The 18,814-nt window shown below is 38.6% G+C and overlaps 3 protein-coding genes across 6 annotated transcripts in view; all 3 read left to right on the forward strand.

The window, feature by feature from the left end:
- LOC122870258 (low affinity immunoglobulin gamma Fc region receptor III-like) overlaps window positions 1–18,814 on the forward strand; it is a 1,099,642-nt gene that overhangs the window by 985,842 nt on the left and 94,986 nt on the right. The gene's annotated exons all lie outside the window — the stretch shown is intronic.
- On the forward strand, window positions 585–5,944 carry LOC122870180 (endonuclease domain-containing 1 protein-like). 4 transcript variants are annotated; one of them, XM_044184127.1, is made up of 4 exons: window positions 585–853; window positions 2,640–2,978; window positions 3,931–4,687; window positions 4,766–5,944. In XM_044184127.1, exons 1-4 carry the CDS (start codon window positions 806–808, stop codon window positions 4,819–4,821), a joined length of 1,200 nt encoding a protein of 399 aa, XP_044040062.1. In that variant the 5' UTR covers window positions 585–805; the 3' UTR covers window positions 4,822–5,944. The 4 variants fall into 4 exon arrangements, with proteins under 4 accessions (XP_044040062.1, XP_044040061.1, XP_044040063.1 ...); XM_044184126.1 differs by having other exon boundaries at window positions 3,931–4,666; window positions 4,745–5,944; XM_044184128.1 differs by having other exon boundaries at window positions 3,931–4,666.
- On the forward strand, window positions 9,197–17,185 carry LOC122870170. Its single transcript, XM_044184080.1, has 3 exons — window positions 9,197–9,529; window positions 15,035–15,373; window positions 15,925–17,185. The coding sequence occupies exons 1-3, from the start codon at window positions 9,431–9,433 to the stop codon at window positions 16,834–16,836; spliced, it is 1,350 nt and encodes a 449-aa protein (XP_044040015.1). The 5' UTR covers window positions 9,197–9,430; the 3' UTR covers window positions 16,837–17,185.

Here is an 18,814-nt window from a genome sequence, read left to right on the forward strand (position 1 = left end):
GAAGCTGAATAAACTCTTTAACCCCCCCTCGGATCAGCTGGAAAACGCATCGTCACAGAGCTGAAAACAGGCTGTTTTAAACACGAAACGTCGACTTTTTAGAGATACGTGGTTCTCACAGGACGGCGACGCTACAAACACGTGATGACCTTATAGACCATGATGCATTGCTGCAGGTTAAACTACCCAACAGTATATAAAGCAGTTAAAATGAGCTCAACCTTAAACATCTGCAGCAGTAAAATGCAACACACACATTAATGCAGAAACATCAGATATAATAAACACTGACAGGAGCGTTTTACTGCACAGGGACGACTTTCACTGTCAGACTTTAAGTACATTTTGCTGATAATACTTATATATTTTTACTAAGATTTAAGTAAGATTTTGAATGCAGGACTTTTACTCGTGAGGAGTATTTTCAGTGTGGTGTTAGTACTTTTACTGAAGTAAAGGATATGAATACTTCTTCCACCACTGAACAGTCTATAGCCCTGTTAGCAGCGGTGCTTTGAGCTAAATGCTAACATGTTGATGACTTAGCATTGTCATTAGCAGCATGCTAACAAGCTGACTACGCACACTATGTTAAGTGTCTGAGTATCTTCAGTCAGTTTGAACTGAACTGAGGAACTTGTGTTAAGTCTCTCTTTGGCTACATAACGGTAAATTAAGAGTAATCTATTACTGAAAGTTAGCACATCCTCTCCTCCACTGTCATAACTGCTGATTGTACAGTATAATTCACACTTCCTTCAAATATTGTTTAATATTTGAGGAACTCTGTCTGGTTTCTACTGCTATGTCAAACACGAAGATGCTGATGTCTGGGAAACCTGTACATGAGGTGGTAAGTTGTTTTTCGCTGTTTATACTTAATTCTTATTCATTTTATGCTCTTTTTCCTCACATTTGACATTATTTAGAGAGTACTCATTTGCAGAAGCACAACTGTTATATTTACATGAACTAAACATTTTTTACAGTTTGATTGAATATGTTGTGCTTCATTATTTGATTATTGATTAAGTGTAACACTTCTATACACTTAACAAAAATTAATTCTTGTAATATATGATTTCCTGTTAAAGAAATGCTACAAGCCATGATCTGGGTCTGACAGCTTCATTTCTAAATATATTCAAACATTTATCCGTAAATAATGTTTTTTTAGAAAGAGAAAACTAAACTTAAATTTTACTCCAATTGTTGGCTTTATCGACTTTTTCAATATCAAATATATCAGACTACAAGTATTAATTTGAATATATTTCAAGTAAACTGATACCAAAATATAAGTTGCTACACTTGTTACAGATATTTCACTTATTACTGAAGACTTTTTAAAAGTAAAAGAAAATAGATATTCTGACAAGATACCTATTTCTAGCACAATCTTGAAGAATGTTTGTTATTTCCTGTACTTTTTATTGTTTTTTTTTCCATTAGATGAACTAAATCTGGCTGTTTAATGTGTTGAAACCATGTGTAACTACTGAGAAATGATTTAAACAGTGATGTTATTTGAATTGAGTGGGTGTTTCATAACTATCAAGTCCTACTCTGAAGTGTGACGATTTTTAGTTTCTGTGAATCCTCCATTTTGATTCTAAATAACTGACTGTTAGCTAAGCCCCGCCCCCTTCGTTACTGTTGCTATGCCTGTCGAACATACGCAGTTTGCAGAGAAAACTTTATTCATAGCAGTTTTTGAAACAACTGTGTCCTTGATTTCAGACAGACAGACAAAAGCAGCTTCTCATTTTCAGCCGATGACAATTTGGCCGGCTGAAATGACAACTGTCACTAGCATGATTTTATTAGCTGTAGCTAGCTAGCTACTTAAGCTAATGTTAGCTGACTCGGTTAAAAAGCTGTCTCCAGTTGACTTTTTAATGTTTCCAGCTGGCTCGTTTTAAAATTAGGGGACTTAAAAGTATGCACTCGATGGCGACATACATGACAATATGCTAAAACGCTGAGGCTAAAGCTAACATGCCCCAAGCATCCTCAACAGTTGATTCATTTTTCTTGTTTTGCAGTGTAGAGCTAGTTATGTGCTATGAGCTTGTGTATGAGCTATCACAAGTACGATAAATGTAAGATCTGACTCTTATTTCACTCTAATATAACCCTCTTTGGCTGTTTTAAACACTTCATCTTTAAGGTTACATGAGAAGAACAGATCTGCTAAAGTTAGCCTAAACCAGCTTCAACCCAGTGGGGAAATACTACACAGTATGCTAGTCATGAACGGGTTTTTTTATTTTTTTTTTATGTAACTTGTAACCCCACAAGCTAATGTAGTTAGCTAATAAAATGCCCCGTAGTCTTGGACACAATGTACGGTTACTACTGTAGGTAGTAAGCTAGTTAGCTAGACATGGTAACTTTTGCAGTTTACATTAGAGCAGGTAAACATACAGTTTTAAATGTTTAAAAGCCGGGACAAGCTGCTGGAATCGATGGAGCCCAGGATGAGAAATGTTCAACTCTTGTTCAACAATGGATAATTTATTTAACAGTCAACTTGTCTGCTGTGGTTCAAACTGAACAAAACAAACTATATGTGCCACTGCAGCCTAGCTTAACTATAATGTTTGATGATTGTTTTTGTTCTCTCCTCTGACCTAAAGTCACAGTGTTTGACAATGACGTCAATGAAGACGTGGTATCTCTTGTTCCTCGCTGGCTTCCTGCCCATTGTTCCCACGGCGGCTGAAGTGGTGGGTTCAATGTCAAAATGTACTGAGTTTCTCCTTGATGGAACTCCACCCCAGGTCCCAGGAATCTTGGAGGGCGGAAACATCCTGAACCAGAACCGATACAAACCCATATGCCAGACTTTTGATAACAAGAGAAGGTTTGTGACGCTCTACGACATCAAGAACAAGATTCCAGTGTTTTCTGCTTACAAGTACAGAGGGTATGGAGGAGGAAGGAGACCCCCAAACAACTGGAAGATCGAGCCACAGGTATGTTTTTCTTTTTGACTCATAAAAGACTAAACTAATAAAAAGTAATATCGTACAGGTGCTACAGCTATTAGCTTTTAAAATAATAACAATAATAATAACAATAATAACAATAATAATAATAATAATAAAACAAGTACCACTACTACGAATAATAATCATCATCATCATGCTGCATACCTCTGAATATCAGTGATATATCTACATCACGGTAGTAATACTAGTAGTGGTTTCACAACTACTTTCACTACCCTTTCATATAGGGGACGCATGTAGGACGCTGATCTACAGAGTGCTCATTCAACCTGCTTTGGACACATTTATATTAGACAACTGTCGCAGGTTAATTTCTGGGTTTCAGAAGTCCCATACACTTCACTGCTTAACTATAGAATTACAAATAACTACAGTACATTGCATGATTAGCAATTTAAAAAAGGATAAGGCTGGTGATATTCTATATTTTTGTTATTGCCAATAAATACAATGAAAAGACTAAAACCAACAAAGTGTTAGTCTATCTCTCAATACATTCTGAAACGTCCCTACCTTGTTTGTGGCACTCTGCCCCAAGCCCATTGGTTCCTACTGAAGACACATTTGGTATTCACATAAGTATTTACTCTACTTTTACTTTACTTTTCATGCACTTTGTCGACTCTCTCTAATAGTCCCCAATAGTCGCATAGTGCGTTTAACCCAGGTCAAGATGAGAGACACAAAAGGAGATTGGCTGACATGCGTAGATCCACATAAGAACACTTTTGTATATTTGTCGGACTGCAAGTCAGCTAGCTGTCATTGACCTCATGACGTAATAAAACAAAGATAGAGAACAATTCTGTGCAGCTTTTTCTAAATGCTATTGCTTAACTAAAGGGCATTTTTATTTAAAATTGTATTTACTTTACAACTACCCTGCCATCAGTAACTTAGCCTTTAACTCTTACAGCTTGAGAAAGAAGATGACAAGAACATGTGGTATGGAGACAAATACAATACCTACAACAACCAGGCGGGGAACACTGATTATAGAAACAATGAAGAGTTTGATAGGGGCCATTTATTTCCAAGTTCTTATGCGTTCACCAAAACTGACAAAATATCAACCTTCACCCTGACCAACATCGTTCCACAAGCAAAAACATCAAACCAAGGAAGCTGGAACAGAATGGAGAAGTGCATCAAATGTGTTATGGACAAATACTGCATCAACAACAACAATGTTACTGAAGGCTTTGTGGTAACCGGAGCACAACCCAGCACCAACAACATCCTCAAAAACCGGATTAATATTCCCTCCATGCTCTGGTCAGCTTTCTGCTGCTACAGCTCCGAAAAAAAGATGTGGATAGCGAGCGCGCACTGGGGCGACAATGTCCCAGATGATCCTAAAAACAAATATCTGCAGACAAAGAGTTTGGCAGAACTCCATGAAGTACTGAAGACCGCAGACTCTGAATTTAATGTGTTTCCTGAAACAAAGTGTCCTCTCCACACAACTGTTACTGAGTTTTACCCAGACAATAAAAACTGTGATTGCCCCCCCTCTATTTCAACCACTTCTGCCCCTCCCACTTCAACATCTGCCCCTCCCACCTCCACATCTGGCCCTCCCACCTCCACATCTGGCCCTCCACCTCCACATCTGGCCCTCCCACCTCCACATCTGGCCCTCCACCGTCTACATCTGGCCCTCCACCGTCTACATCTGGCCCTCACACTACCACATCTGGATATGCCACATCTACATCTGTCACCATAACATCTGGCCCTCCCACCTCCACATCTGGCCCTCACACTACCACATCTGGATATGCCACATCTACATCTGTCACCATAACATCTGGCCCTGCCACTACCACATCTGGCCTTTTCATGAGAACGTCTGGTCCTGCAACATCTACATCAAGCCCACCTGCATCTACATGTGGTCCTCCAACTACCACACCTGGCTTACTCACATCTACAACATCTTCCCCTTTCACCACAAGATCTGCCCCTCCCCCATTTACATCTGGCTCTCACACCACCAGGCGTTGTAGTGACCAGGCCACTACAACGCCTGGTCCTGCAACATCTAGCCCACCTACATCTGGTTTCTAAATCTACAACATCTGGCTCCCATATCTTAATTTGACCACATCTGGCACATCTCACATCACATACATTTAATCCTGCCACACAGCCCACTCACTGCAACATCTGGCCCACTCACTGCAACATCTGGCCCACTCACTGCAACATCTGGCCACTACTATATCTAGTCCTGTCACATCTACTAGCCCAACCTCTCTCTTTACTACATCTGTGAGTACAGATGTTTCTTTAGGTTTTCCTGTATGACTGAGGAAAATATGCAACTTTGGTGAAACACTGAGCCACTCAAAATCTGATTACACACAAAATTGATCATCAGCTTACATATATAATAAACTAATCAAGATAGTTTATTGCTTTTAATTGAAAAAAATATTCAATATAAAATTAACAACCTGAAAATTGTTCTATTACAAATGTCTCATTTTGTAAGCTTCACGCCGAGTTGTTTTTATTGTTTACTGTACTATACTTTTTGTGTAAATTCTTACAATGACAGGACACTGGATAAGAAAAAGTGTCCTTTGGCTTCAGGTGGAAGACACTAAGTTAATGTACATGATTTGTAGACTGCATAGACAGTGTACTAAACTGTTCACTGTAAATCAGTATAAATATCCAACTGGCTAGAATCCATCTATCCTTCATTGATCTATTTTGAATATACAGTATATTTTAAGTCATGACCCATAGAGTAGAATCTATGAAGGGCTCATTTACTGTGGCCTCAGAGCATATCAGTATATTTCAGTTTGTACTGAAATGTACTGAACTTCATAAATGGTTAGTCACACTGTGTTTTTCATTAAGTGTAATCAATGAGTCTGATCGCTGTTGTGAATTAAAGTTCTGCTGTCTGATCATGACCCCTGATATCTGTTTTGCCCTCCACCTGGAAAACTACATTTATAATGGCTTCTTCTTTTTTTGAGTATTAAATTAGTCAAATGGCAGCTGTTGTTCTATGGTCGGACCACCAGGAGGCGGAGGTGGGTAGGTGGATGGCAACTACACAGGTACTTGTTCCAGTCCCCAGTCTGGCCGCGAGAATGCTGTGCAGACTGAGCATTAATGGCAACTCCCAGTGTGTAGCAAAGCAGAACGGCGAAGACAAATTCATTCAAATTCACTACAAAAGATGAAATTTAGTAACTGTAACATTGTGTGTTCACCAGCAATTAAGAAAACAAACTTAAAGAGCTTACTTTTCTGCAAGAAATATATTTTTAAGCAGTTTCAAATACATTTGAAATTTAAAAATACAATTGAAATAGTTATTCAGCTATATGTTTAGATGCATTTTAAACAGAAATCTGTATATAACTCAAAATACAGTACATGGGAAATATCACGTCTTTATCATGCACTCCATTTTAAATGTATTCATCCAATATATGAAATGGCAAGTTTTACACATTCTGTATGGTTAATTTCCCTTTAGAGGATCAATAAAGTTTTACTGATGAAGTGTTTTTAAGAATAGGTAACAGCTCGCAGGTTATCTGCTTTAGACTCAGGTAAAGAGTTGAGTAAATATTGCAATTCATCAACTTTCAGTGAATTCATATTGTGGTGATATAACATGTTTCTGTTTTACTAAAACTTTATTTATTATTATTATTATTATTATTATTATTATTATTAGTGTAATGTCACATAAACAAGTGGCATTTAACAGGGGTACTTTAACAGTAGTTTAAAATGGTTGTGTGACATCCAGACAAAATGGCAGCGACACAATATGAAGAGGGGAGACTCATTTGGTGTTAGATAAATTATGATGGTATATAAGTAGTGTTATGTGTGTATGCATCATTGTGTGTGTGAGGGATAAATAATCACGTAAAGCAAAAATAAGGTTTAAAAAACGTAGATGAGAGGAAATTCTAGTCGGTATTCGGACCCGTTGCCTCGGATACCTGGGTATAGCAAGGCAACATAACACTCGAACATCACAGCACTAAGTGCTACTTCACTTCCATGTTTGACTTGTTATGAAAAAGTTTGACACTAGAGGACTGTTTTCACATTCATCTACTGAAGGGGGAAAGTTCCTCTGTGCTCATCTTAAATCTCAGATTCAAGACATGTACGTACATAATGTTTAACTTGTGGAACATTTTTGTGGAAAAAACGATTATTATTCGAAGCAGAGTATTTTTATTTGTCTAAAACATGTCTGGAGGGGATCCTTAATATTAATTTTCAACAACCTTAAAAAGATTTCATTTTTCCTTTTTGTCCACCTTTGACAACTTTGAGTACTTTGTACTAGTTCAGATGTGGTCAGAATCGTTGGCTCTCCGTGGCTTAACTAGTAGATTTGTTTAGTCATAACCAGTCATCTTGTAGTAGTAAATGTGACCTCAAAACACACGGTTTGCCAAGTAGTCCAACGCAACAGGACTCAGTGTTGATATGTATGACCGGTGGAACAGTAACTCCTGTTATTCACAATAAAGTTTATTCACATAATACCATATTTTTTTACTATATACCATATTTTTTACCATATACTATATTATAATAAATAATATAAACATATAGCAACGTTGTGGCGGACACTTAAGATGGGGCATTAAATCAGTGAGAAATGAAAAGATGAAAGTATATCATAAAAACAATACTCAATACTCATGCCAATATGTACAATGAAACTGGTTTTGGTCGTAATCATTCCTCTTGTCCATACTTCATAATCACATAACAACTCTCTTTAAGAAAAAATAAATAAAACTGTCAGCAGTATAAACACAGAACCACGTCACTGATTGACATGGACCTACCCTGCGCTCATTTTTAAGACAGTTTGAGTGAAAACGACTTCCACATTACAATTCAAGGTGATTTTAGTAGAGACCCTCACACACAGTGAAACACCTAAACAACATGAAAACGGCTAAATCTCTATTCCTTTGCCCTCTTTTCACAATAAAACTGCATCACAGCCAACATCTGTTTAGGAGTGGGACAGACAGCCCAGCTGCGCCAACGCCGTCTGACAACATACAGTGGTGTGAAAAAGTGTTTGCCCGCTTCCTGATTTCTTATTTTTTTGCATGTTTGTCACACTTAAATGTTTCAGATCATCAAACAAATTTAAATATTAGTCAAAGATAACAAAGGTAAACACAAAATGCAGTTTTTAAATGAAGGTTGTTATTATTAAAGGAAAACAAAATCCAAACCTACATGGCCCCATGTGAAAAAGCGATTGCCCCCTAAACCTAATAACTGGTTGCTCCACCCTTAGCAGCAACAACTGCGATAACTTGCAATGAGTCTTTTACAGCGCTGTGGAAGAATTTTTGCCAACTCATCTTTGCAGAATTGTTGTAATTCAGCCAAACTGGAGGGTTTTCGAGCATAAACTGCCTTTTTAAGGTCATGCCACAGCATCTCAATAGGATTGAGGTCAGGACTTTGACTAGGCCACTCCAAAGTCTGCATTTTGTTTTTCTTAACGAAAGAGTTTCCCCTCGGGGATCAATAAAGTATTTCTGATTCTGATGAACAGGGCTATCTTTATATGAAAACTATTCTAACAAACTGCTTATAAGTCAAGCTTCAGTTACATATGCTGTGGTAAAAAAATAAAGGGCGGGCTTTTGAGCAGCTCGTCAGTATGACACATCAACAATGAAACAAACCAACAGACCCACAGATGTGGAGATAGGTTGACGTTTGTGGTTTGTATGTATGAAACCATATAAAGTAACATACTCATACTTCCTCATTTCATGTCAGGCGAGATCAACAACATCACATTAAAGAGTTTGCAGTCGTCATACAGCAGATAACGTTGCTTTAAACTTGTATGTTAAATGTTGGATATGTCATAATTTCATAATCTTTGACCGTTAAAACAATGTCCAGATTATTATATTTCATATGACATGAAACGAGATGAGTCGTGATACCAGCAGGGGAAAAACTTTTTGCTTCAGCGAGGTGAAATGTATCTGATCACCCAGCTTGAATAGAAAAAGAAGCTGAACAAACACTGCAAAGTTGAGACAAACTTTCTCAAAGTTCAAGAAATCCTTTTTCTCCCAGACTGATCTTTCTTAATTCCAGGAGGCTTTTTGAATCCAGTCCCTTTCTTTATCTCCTCCTATATAACCTTATTTGTTCCTGCAGGAAGATGTTTGTAAACACAGCATGAACAGGGCTAAACTTTATATGAAAACTACTGTAACAAACTGCTTATAAGTCAAGCGTCAGTTACATATGCTGTGGTAAAAAAATACAGGGCGGGCTTTTGAGCAGCTCGTCAGTATGGCACATCAATCGTGAAACAAACCAACAGACCCACAGATGTGGAGATGGGTTGACGTTTGTGGTTTGTACGTATGAAACCATATAAAGTAAAATACTCATACTTCCTCATTTCATGTCAGGCGAGAGCAACACAACATCACATTAAAGAGTTTGCAGTCGTCATACAGCAGGTAAGAGTTGCATAATTTCATAATCTTTGATTGAAAACAATGTCCAGATTATTATATTTCATATGACATGAAACGAGATGAGTCGTGATACCAGAAGGGGAAAAACCCTTTCTGCTTCAGCGAGGTGAAATGTATCTGATCACACAGCTTGAATAGAAAAAGAAGCTGTACAAACTCTGCAAAGTTTCTCAAAGTTCAACTTCAGCAGGTAAGAGTTGCTTAAAACTTGCATGTTAAATGCTGGTTGTGTCATAGTTTCATAATCTTTAACTGTTAAAACAATGTCCAGATTATTTTATGGACTTAAAAACAAATTTTCTGTTTTCTTTTAAAGTGGACTTGCATTGTTACTTGGACATTGTGGATTTTTCACACATGTAAAAGTGTGCTTGTATTTTTACACTGTTAAAAATGTTTATACGAACCATTTGAAGAAAACTCTGAACTCCATTTTTAAAGTTAAAACTATTAATCTTAAAAAGTAAAACTCTGAAAGATGAGAAAGAAAAGTACTTGTTATTATACTTTAACAGTAGTGGAAGAAGTACTCTTTTACTATTAAAAACAACCAAAACCCCCTTGATTTCCCAATTACTTGGGAAGAATTGACCACACAGACAAAGTCTCTCCAGCCAAGAAAAGCTTGTGGTCCGGACAGCATTAAAAACAAAATGCTCAAATGCAGCGCCCCAGAGATGCAGGGAGCAGTGTTGAAGTCAGGATGTTTTGCCGAAATCTGGTGCAAAGAGCCCATTTCCCCCATTCATAAGAGTGGGGACTAATCAGACCCTGGTAACTACCGTGGCATCTTGTTTAGGTAAACTATTGTGTAGTTTTCTAAATAAAAGAATATTAGATTTCCTCCAAAAACACTCCATCTTGAGTAAAAATCAAATCGCTTCCTCCCAAAACACCGCACCACCGACCATGTACACCCCCTTCGCACTTTAATTAACAAACATGTACACCAAACGGTAAGATATTGGCTTCAAGAAAGCTTTCGACTCTATTTGGCATGAACGGCTCTATTACAGACTTCTACATTGTGGTATAGGGGGCAAAATGCACGATCTGGTTAAATCAACGTATTTGGAAAATAGATGTGCTGTAAAAGTTGGAGACAAACCTTCACCCAGAGAAGAGGTGTTCGTCAGGGCTGCAACTTAAGCCCGACTTTATTTAATGAGAACAAATACCAGTTTACCATTAATAATCATATAACATAGTATGAGTTATACCTACCTTGGTATAACCATAACACGTTTTACATGTACGCAGAAAAACACCAACAAATGCATGAAGAGCAGAATCAGGCACCGATAATAAACATTCAAAAGAGAGCGCTCACATGTTTTAATCACCTTAAATTCAGCCCCCTAGACCCCCTCCATCCCAAAGCCCTCCAAACCCAAGAGCTGAGCCCAGAAAAGAGTCCCTTATGTCAGTTGGTGCTGAGACTACCTGCCCCCCCTCAGACACACTCTGACCAGTCTCACAACAACACTGCTGTACAAACACCAATCAGAGGAAACCAAATTATAACACAATATAAAGAAACATATCTGGAACATTGGAAAGAAGAAACTAAAAGCCAGAGTAGATCCGAATGTTATCTGGCCCTAAAAGGAGATTATGAACTGGCAGAATCTGTCTCTTATCTGTTAATGATAATGCTGTCAGAGACAGAAAGCAGAGACAGATCTTGACCATATTTTAATATTACAAATTCTTCTGTTTGTTTTTATTTTACACATGCTTCATCCGTTTCCCACGCCAATAAAGCCTGAGTGAGTGAATGAAAGAGGCATCGGTTTGTCTTCCTCTTTCCTCTTTTTCCCCCCAATTTGGTGTGAAAGAACTTGACTGACCTGCAAAGAGATGGAGGATGAACTGGAACGCAGACTGTGAGCCAGACCTGATCGCCCAACATCAGCTGACGACCTCACTAACGCTCTTTCGTTGCTGAATGGGAGCAAATCCCTGCAGCCAGGTTCAACATCTGGTGGAAAGCCTGAAACCAGAAGAGGGGAGGCTGTTATGGCAGCGCACATGAGGTTTAATGTTTGCCTGTCCACATACTTTTGGCCATGTGGTATATCTACACTCGCACATGCTTGTAATGATTTTTCTGCATCCCCGAGCAGAGAGTAAACTACCTCATTCACATGCAAGCTCGTTGTTTTATGTGCTGGTTTTAGTAAAATGCAGTCTAATGGAACTGGACTCCGACACAAACAGAAATGTGCACTTTCAGTACAACATCGCCACCTGCTGGTTAAAGTCACAACTACCACTAATAACAGTGCTGCAGCCATTATCACGACAAATATCACTACTGAAACCTGTAGCAGTAATATTTCTACTTTGAGCATAAATTCCTATGCAGCCTGGAGAGTGCCACCCCACATATCACCCTGAACACCATCATTTACCATCTGTTTTATCTGTTTTAAGGACTAAACTTGACAAAAAACTCTGAGAATTCGGATAAAAATTCAGAATAAAAGGACCAGGAGCGCGGCTCGCTGTAACAAATGGAATTAGGCTGTCGTGTTTTCCAGGTTTCCAGATTTCCAGATAAGAGAGCTGCTCCCAGTGCTTCTCAAACCAGCGATCGAAGAAGTATTCAGATCATTTACTGAAGTAAAAGTACTAACACCACACTGTGAAAATACCCCACCACAAATAAAAGTCCTGCTTTTAAAATCTGACTTAAGTAAAAGTATTATCAGCAAAAAGTTAAAGTCGTCCCTGTGCAGTAAAACGCTTCCTGTCAGTGTTTATTATATCTGATGTTTCTGCATTAATGTGTGTGTTGCATTTTACTGCTGCAGATGTTTAAGGTTGAGCTCATTTTAGCTGCTTTATATACTGTTGGGCAGTTTAATCTGCAGCTCTGTGACGATGCGTTTTTCATCCCCTTCCTGTCCATGTATTTGGAGATACGCGGACAGGAAGGGGATGAAAAACTGTAATCTGAAAAGTAACTAAAGCCGTCAGACAAATGCAGCGGAGGAAAAAAGTATAAAGTTGCATAAAACATAAATACTCAACTAAAGTAGGAAGTAAGTTGGTTTCTGCAACTGTGGAAGATTGTCGGAAACAAAATTACCACACCAGTAAGGGAAAGTAAGGCTGCAAGCAGTAACTGGCTGACCAGTGTCACCTCTTTCTAGACATGTAAAGGTTAAAAAACACAATCTTGCAGGAGGAGGAAGCGCTAGCTCACAGTTACTCAGTTTGCGTAAAAGGTACGGGTCAGTAAAGGATGGCACTTCATTTCATGAAGCTCAGATGTTATTCTTGGTATATTTTCTAGGGCTCCAACTAATAATTATTTTCTTTATCGATTAACCTGCAGGTTATTTTCTCATTTAAATCAATTAGTTTTTACAATGTTATAAAATTGGCACAAAAGAAAAATGTCTTGTTTTGTCTGATCAGCAGTCCAAAACCTAAAAAAGGATATTCAGTTTGCAAATGTATCCAACAAATCCCAACATTAGAGGACTAATCGATTAATCAACTAATCATTTCAGCTGCACTAAGTTTTGTAATAAATTTTATTTTGATGTTATTCTCACTTGAAGTCAAAGTTAAGGTAGTCTTTGATTTGTTAAGTGACTTTTTTTGACCCCTGGGCCTGTGAAGTGTGTATGATGTGAAGAAAACATGCATACGAACAGGAAAAGTAAAGTAAAAGTACTGTTTTAATTTACAGGTGTTCTGCTCAACAGGTGTAACTGAATACTCAATAGAGATATAACCTCTGGCTCAAAGAGGCTTCCACTTTACAGGCATAAATATTAAAGAAAAAGTATTAACATGCAAGGTATATTAAACTAATATAAATGGGATGGACCAAATAATACAATACAGTTGAATCAACAAACATTATGAACATGAAGGTTGGATTTATTACAGAACTGCTGTATTATACTGCACTAGTTTTAGCTAGCTAGCTTTAGGTGTAGCTAATAAACTGGCAACTGGGTGTGTACACAGCAACCTATTAATCATATGGGGCAATATAATGTATACCAATGAAATTATTAAGTAAAATGGGTGTTGTGATGCTAGAAACTGAAACAAAAACCTGAAGCCAGAGGTCAGAAATGGGGCTAACGTTAACTTTGTAATAAAGACTAGCTGCTTATGCTAATCTGTTGCTGTAGCTACCAGCCTATCAATCACGATAAAGTAAGTAGTTAATCGATATGAACTCAAACGTTACAGCTCAAAAAAACCACAAAGCAACTGACATTTTAATTTACGGCTGAACTTACTCACCGTTTCCCCCCACCGTTTTTGAGAAAGACGGCAAAATCAAAACGCAGCTAAATCCTCAAAGCAGAATCCACCAGACTCCATAGATAAATATCCATATTTTACTCTCCGCTCTCGCAGTTCATAGCCGAGACAGCTAGCTTGTTAGCTAGCTTGTTAGCTAGCCATGTTCTCAATCAGTCCCACCTGTGTGGCCCAGGTGAGGAAGGGCCAGGGGGAGCTACTGTAGAGGCAAGAAAGTGATGTGAGGATGGCAATGGTGGAAAGTAAAGTACATTTACTCAAGTACACATTCAAGGTATTTTGTACTTTACTTGAGTATAAATACAAATACAAAATATTTGGACTGTTATCTCTGTACAGTGCCATTTTTGCACATTCCTGCACAAACTGTGCAGCTCTTTCATTCTAAAAACAGACATATTGTACATACTTTTATATAGTTTTTTGGTTTAGATATTTATTTATATTTCTTGACTTTTGTAGTACTTTAAAAAAAAAAAATCTTACTAAGTTTATTATCAGAATCAGAATCAAAATACTCTTTTGTTACAGCAGCTCGCCTTTACGTCACAGCACGCAGGAATAGAAGTACTAAGCAAAAACTATGATACACTATAATACAGGTCAGAAAATAAATTAAGTACCAAGTGGGTATAAGTATAAAATAAGTGGGTTTACCGGTTGATGATAATAATATGGTATAAAGTGCATGAACTGTGAAGTTAAGTGCAGCTTATTAAGGTTATAGTGAGACGGAGGATATTGCACAGCAGTAATAGAGGTATGAGTAATATCAATATCAACAAATAGGGAATTTTAAACTAAAATATTTTGCACCATAATACCAAAGCAGATTCCCTGCATGTGAAAACCTACTTCAAAAATTCTGATTGTACTTTCTACTCCACTATATTTATCTGACCGGCAGTGGTGGAAGAATTCAACAGTGTAACAAGAAAAAGTCCAGCATTCAAAATTTCACTTAAGTAAAAGTACAAAAGAACTAAAGAGACTGTAATCAGATTTGTTTTTGAGTCCTCAAACAAAAACTCTTTCCAGCTGTTTGAGAATCATGTGACTTTATTTTTACATTTCCTGGTTTAGTGTTTATCCAAGATATCCAAACACAACAATGCAACAAAAGTTCACTTTCTTCTGTGGCAAAAAGCAAAAGAAAACCAACTGCTAAACTGTAATTCTTCGTTCTCTCCTCAGTGTGTGATGATGACATCCCTAAAGAGATGGTGTCTCCTCCCCCTCGCTGCCTTCCTCCTCCTGTCCTTCGTTCCCGCAGTAACTGAAGTGGTGGATTCAATGTCAGACTGTGACCAGTTTCTCCTTAATGGAACTTCACCCCAGGTCCCAGGAATCTTGGAGGGCGGGAACATCCTGAAAAAGAGCCGATACAAACCCATTTGCCAGACTTTTGATAACGTGAGAAGGTTTGTGACGCTCTACGACACCCAGAACAAGATTCCAGTGTTTTCTGCTTACAAGTTCAGAGGGGAAAACGAGACGGGAAGACCCGATACCCCTTGGAAGATCGAGCCACAGGTGCGTATTTCTTTTTTTCACTCATGAAAATACAATCATTAGTAAACAATGTAGCCACCATTTAAACTATTTTAGACACCGACGCAGTTTAACTACTGTCAGGTAGGAGGGGGATTTTGTCTTTCATCTCCTGAGACTCTAGCAGCAGTCCGCCAGTGTTTCCTCTTCAAGAGAGAGACAGCAATGCTAACTGATTGGTCTTATCAAGAAAAGTGCCTCTTTCTCTGTTAAAAAGTGTATATCTTGCTTAGTTTGCTCATGATGTGGGTTTAATCTGATAAAGGTCAACAGAAATTGTTTTCCCTTGCCATTGGGAAGGTATTGCACCTTTTACTTCATTATACTGATCAATACGATGACCTTTCAGTGTTGTTTTAATCAGTTTAGTAAGTAATATAAGCCGCTGGAATTCACAAAACCTGAACCGTCAGATTAAATCAGATTAGTTTGGGTTACTTTGGAATCATCAGAATCTGCAAACAAACAACTTTCTGGTATCATACTGATAATATGAGTAGCCTACCACTGTCTGAGCCTTTCAACTTTTGCAGCTTGAAGAAAGAAACAGCAACAACATGAGGGACGACAAATACCACCACCAGGCCACCAACGATGATTATAAAAATAACAGCGTCTATAATAGGGGGCATTTATTTCCAGCTTCTCATGCATTTGATAAAAGTGAAAAAATCTCAACGTTCACCCTGACAAACATCGTTCCACAAGCGGTGACTTTCAACGGTGGCAGCTGGGACAAAATGGAGAAATGCATCAAATGTGTCCTGGAAAAGTACTGCATCAACAATAATGATGTCCTCGAAGGCTTTGTGGTGACCGGGGCTCAACCCAGCAACAACAACAAACATAACAACAAAATTAATATTCCCTCCATGCTCTGGTCAGCTTTCTGCTGCTACAGTCGCGACATGAAAAAGTGGATAGCGAGCGCGCACTGGGGCGACAACACTGCAGAATCTAAATCTAAATATCTGCAGACAAAGAGTTTGGAAGACCTCCATCACGAACTGAAGACAGCAGGCTCTGAATTTAATGTGTTTCCTGGAACACAGTGTCCTCTCCGCACAACTGTTGCTGAGTTCTACCCAAAATTAAAGAAAAACTGCCAATGCCCGCCCAATGCTTCCACCAGATCTGCCCGTCGCACTACCACAACCACTAGTACAACTACAACCACCACCAAAACTACAAAGAATAATTCAGAAAATAACGAGGGAGAAGGAGGAGAAGGTGGTGGTGCGCTGGGAATGGGGGGGGTGGGGTTCTCTGGGAGGCAACCAGACATCAGCGACCTTCATCCCACAACGTCTGAACCCCAAACAAACACGACAGCGCAGCACCTCAGCTTCTCCACTTATAGCCCTCGGTCTTCTTCAGCTCCTTCTTTAACCTCTTACTCATTATGTTTATACATATTTTGTATATTGATTTGCATACCTGATTAACAGCTAAGCAAGTACAATCATATTGGACGATGCCAGTGTACAGTGTCAGTTTAAGAAGGGCTAGATGTGTTTTCCATCTCATAAAAGTGACCCTTAATGAAAATGTAACCTTGATGACAATGTCTAACCATAACCAAGTAGTTTGAGTTGCCTAAACATGACCATAGCTTAATTCTGCGGTTGCCACATGTTGAAATGTGAAAAAAAATTATTTTAAAATCTTGACTGTTAACCTTTAAAAACATTTTAAATGAATCTTTAAATGAATTCAACACACTGACTGTTGAATTTAGATTTTTTTTTCTACACTTGATCTGCAGCTCACGTATAATAAAATTAATCAAATCGCGTTTTTGTGATTTATTTTAATAACCCCCAAATCACAAATTTGCCTCAAACGACTTTAAAATCTGTACAGAAGACGCCCAATGGAAAGAAAATCTGGATTCAATCCAATTCTGAATTGTTGTTTGATTACTAGCTTTTTGTTTGTGCAATTTAATTCAGAGGAAAAGTGTGCGTTGCATAACTTCAGAGGAAGAGTGATTGTCAAATATTCAAATGTCTACATATTTGAACAATATGAAGAAAATACATTACACGAAACTGCAGAAAAGCCTGTCTATAACCTCATACTTCAAATAGATGATTTTTCAGGTTGACATTAGCAACAACCAGCCAAGAGGACTCATCCCAAAGACACTAGACTAAAGAGAACTAAAGACAATAAAAACTGCTTTGTCCCATAAACCACATGCTTGTATATACTGGAAGGACGGCTCTTTCTGGATAAAATCATCACCAGCTATGCAGTGCAGGAATAGGAAAACTTTATTGATACATTTGTAGTTTCCCTCTACTTTATGTTCAGATCTGTGAAAAGCTCATTGACGTCAGCGTAGCCGACTTTGTTGGATAAGATCTTGGTGCGAACCTTTGGCTTGATGAGGTGAGGAGGCACACCCATCTGCAGAGCCTTCTTCACCACCAGGGTGTTCATCATCAGCGCCTCCTCCAGCTGGTTTGTCTCCATGGGAACCTCCTGGTTCTCCACGGAGCAGGACCTGCCATTTGGCGCAAACAGGTCTGAGACCAGCTCCTTCATGTCAGCGTAACTGTGGCCGTGGGTTTGAACCCTGTGCTGGACGTTCCCGAGGACCAGGTGGTGAGGGAGGTTCATCCTCAGCGCCTCACGGACAATTATTGAGTTTTCTGGGGAGTTCCCGGGCACGACGTTACAGCACCTGGAGAAAATTGTGGAGATAATGATGATGATGATGGTACTGCTAGAGTTAATAGCATCTATTACAGACAGGTTTTTAAAAGACAGATTTAAGGACACAATGAAATAAAAACTTTTCCAAGTTCTATCTCTAACTTTCTTTTCACAGTAGTCAAGTTTCCATCCAAATTTAGTGCAAATTTTAACAGAATTTTTAGAAAATCGGCAAAAGAAAATGCAAATCAATATGCGTTTCCATCCACCACTGTTGGCTTATCGAGATAAACAGCTGGTGGCGCTAATTCTCCAGTCTGGTGCCATTAAACCATTGCAGAAAAAGAGGAGATAATACACATGCACATACAAATAATTCCTTCTCATGCACTCCGGATCGTGCAGTGTGTGCCACGAGAAGAACAACACACTTTTAATTGTAATCAGTTAGTATTTGAGACAAATTAGCAACAGTTTTTTTTTTTCAGCTTTAGCTCTCTGGTTTCTTCTGGTTGGTGGAGATTTTAGACATTGTTTGAGGAGTTTTCTTACCGCTGTGTGGTAGCCAAAGGATGGGAGTGTTGCCCGAAAGAGGCAGCCAAGTGTTGGTTGGAGTCCTGCAGATGACAAGCACAGACATGGAAAAGCATAGCCATCGTAACAATAAGAAGCCAAACTTCTACAAACCACGCAACAGCCACGGCAGTTGAAACCATGTCGTGGGTTACTTAACACGCAGATGCTGCCTTTTAGAAAACAATA

This window comes from Siniperca chuatsi, linkage group LG22, assembly GCF_020085105.1.
Source record: "Siniperca chuatsi isolate FFG_IHB_CAS linkage group LG22, ASM2008510v1, whole genome shotgun sequence".
In the NCBI taxonomy this organism is placed as follows: domain Eukaryota; kingdom Metazoa; phylum Chordata; class Actinopteri; order Centrarchiformes; family Sinipercidae; genus Siniperca; species Siniperca chuatsi.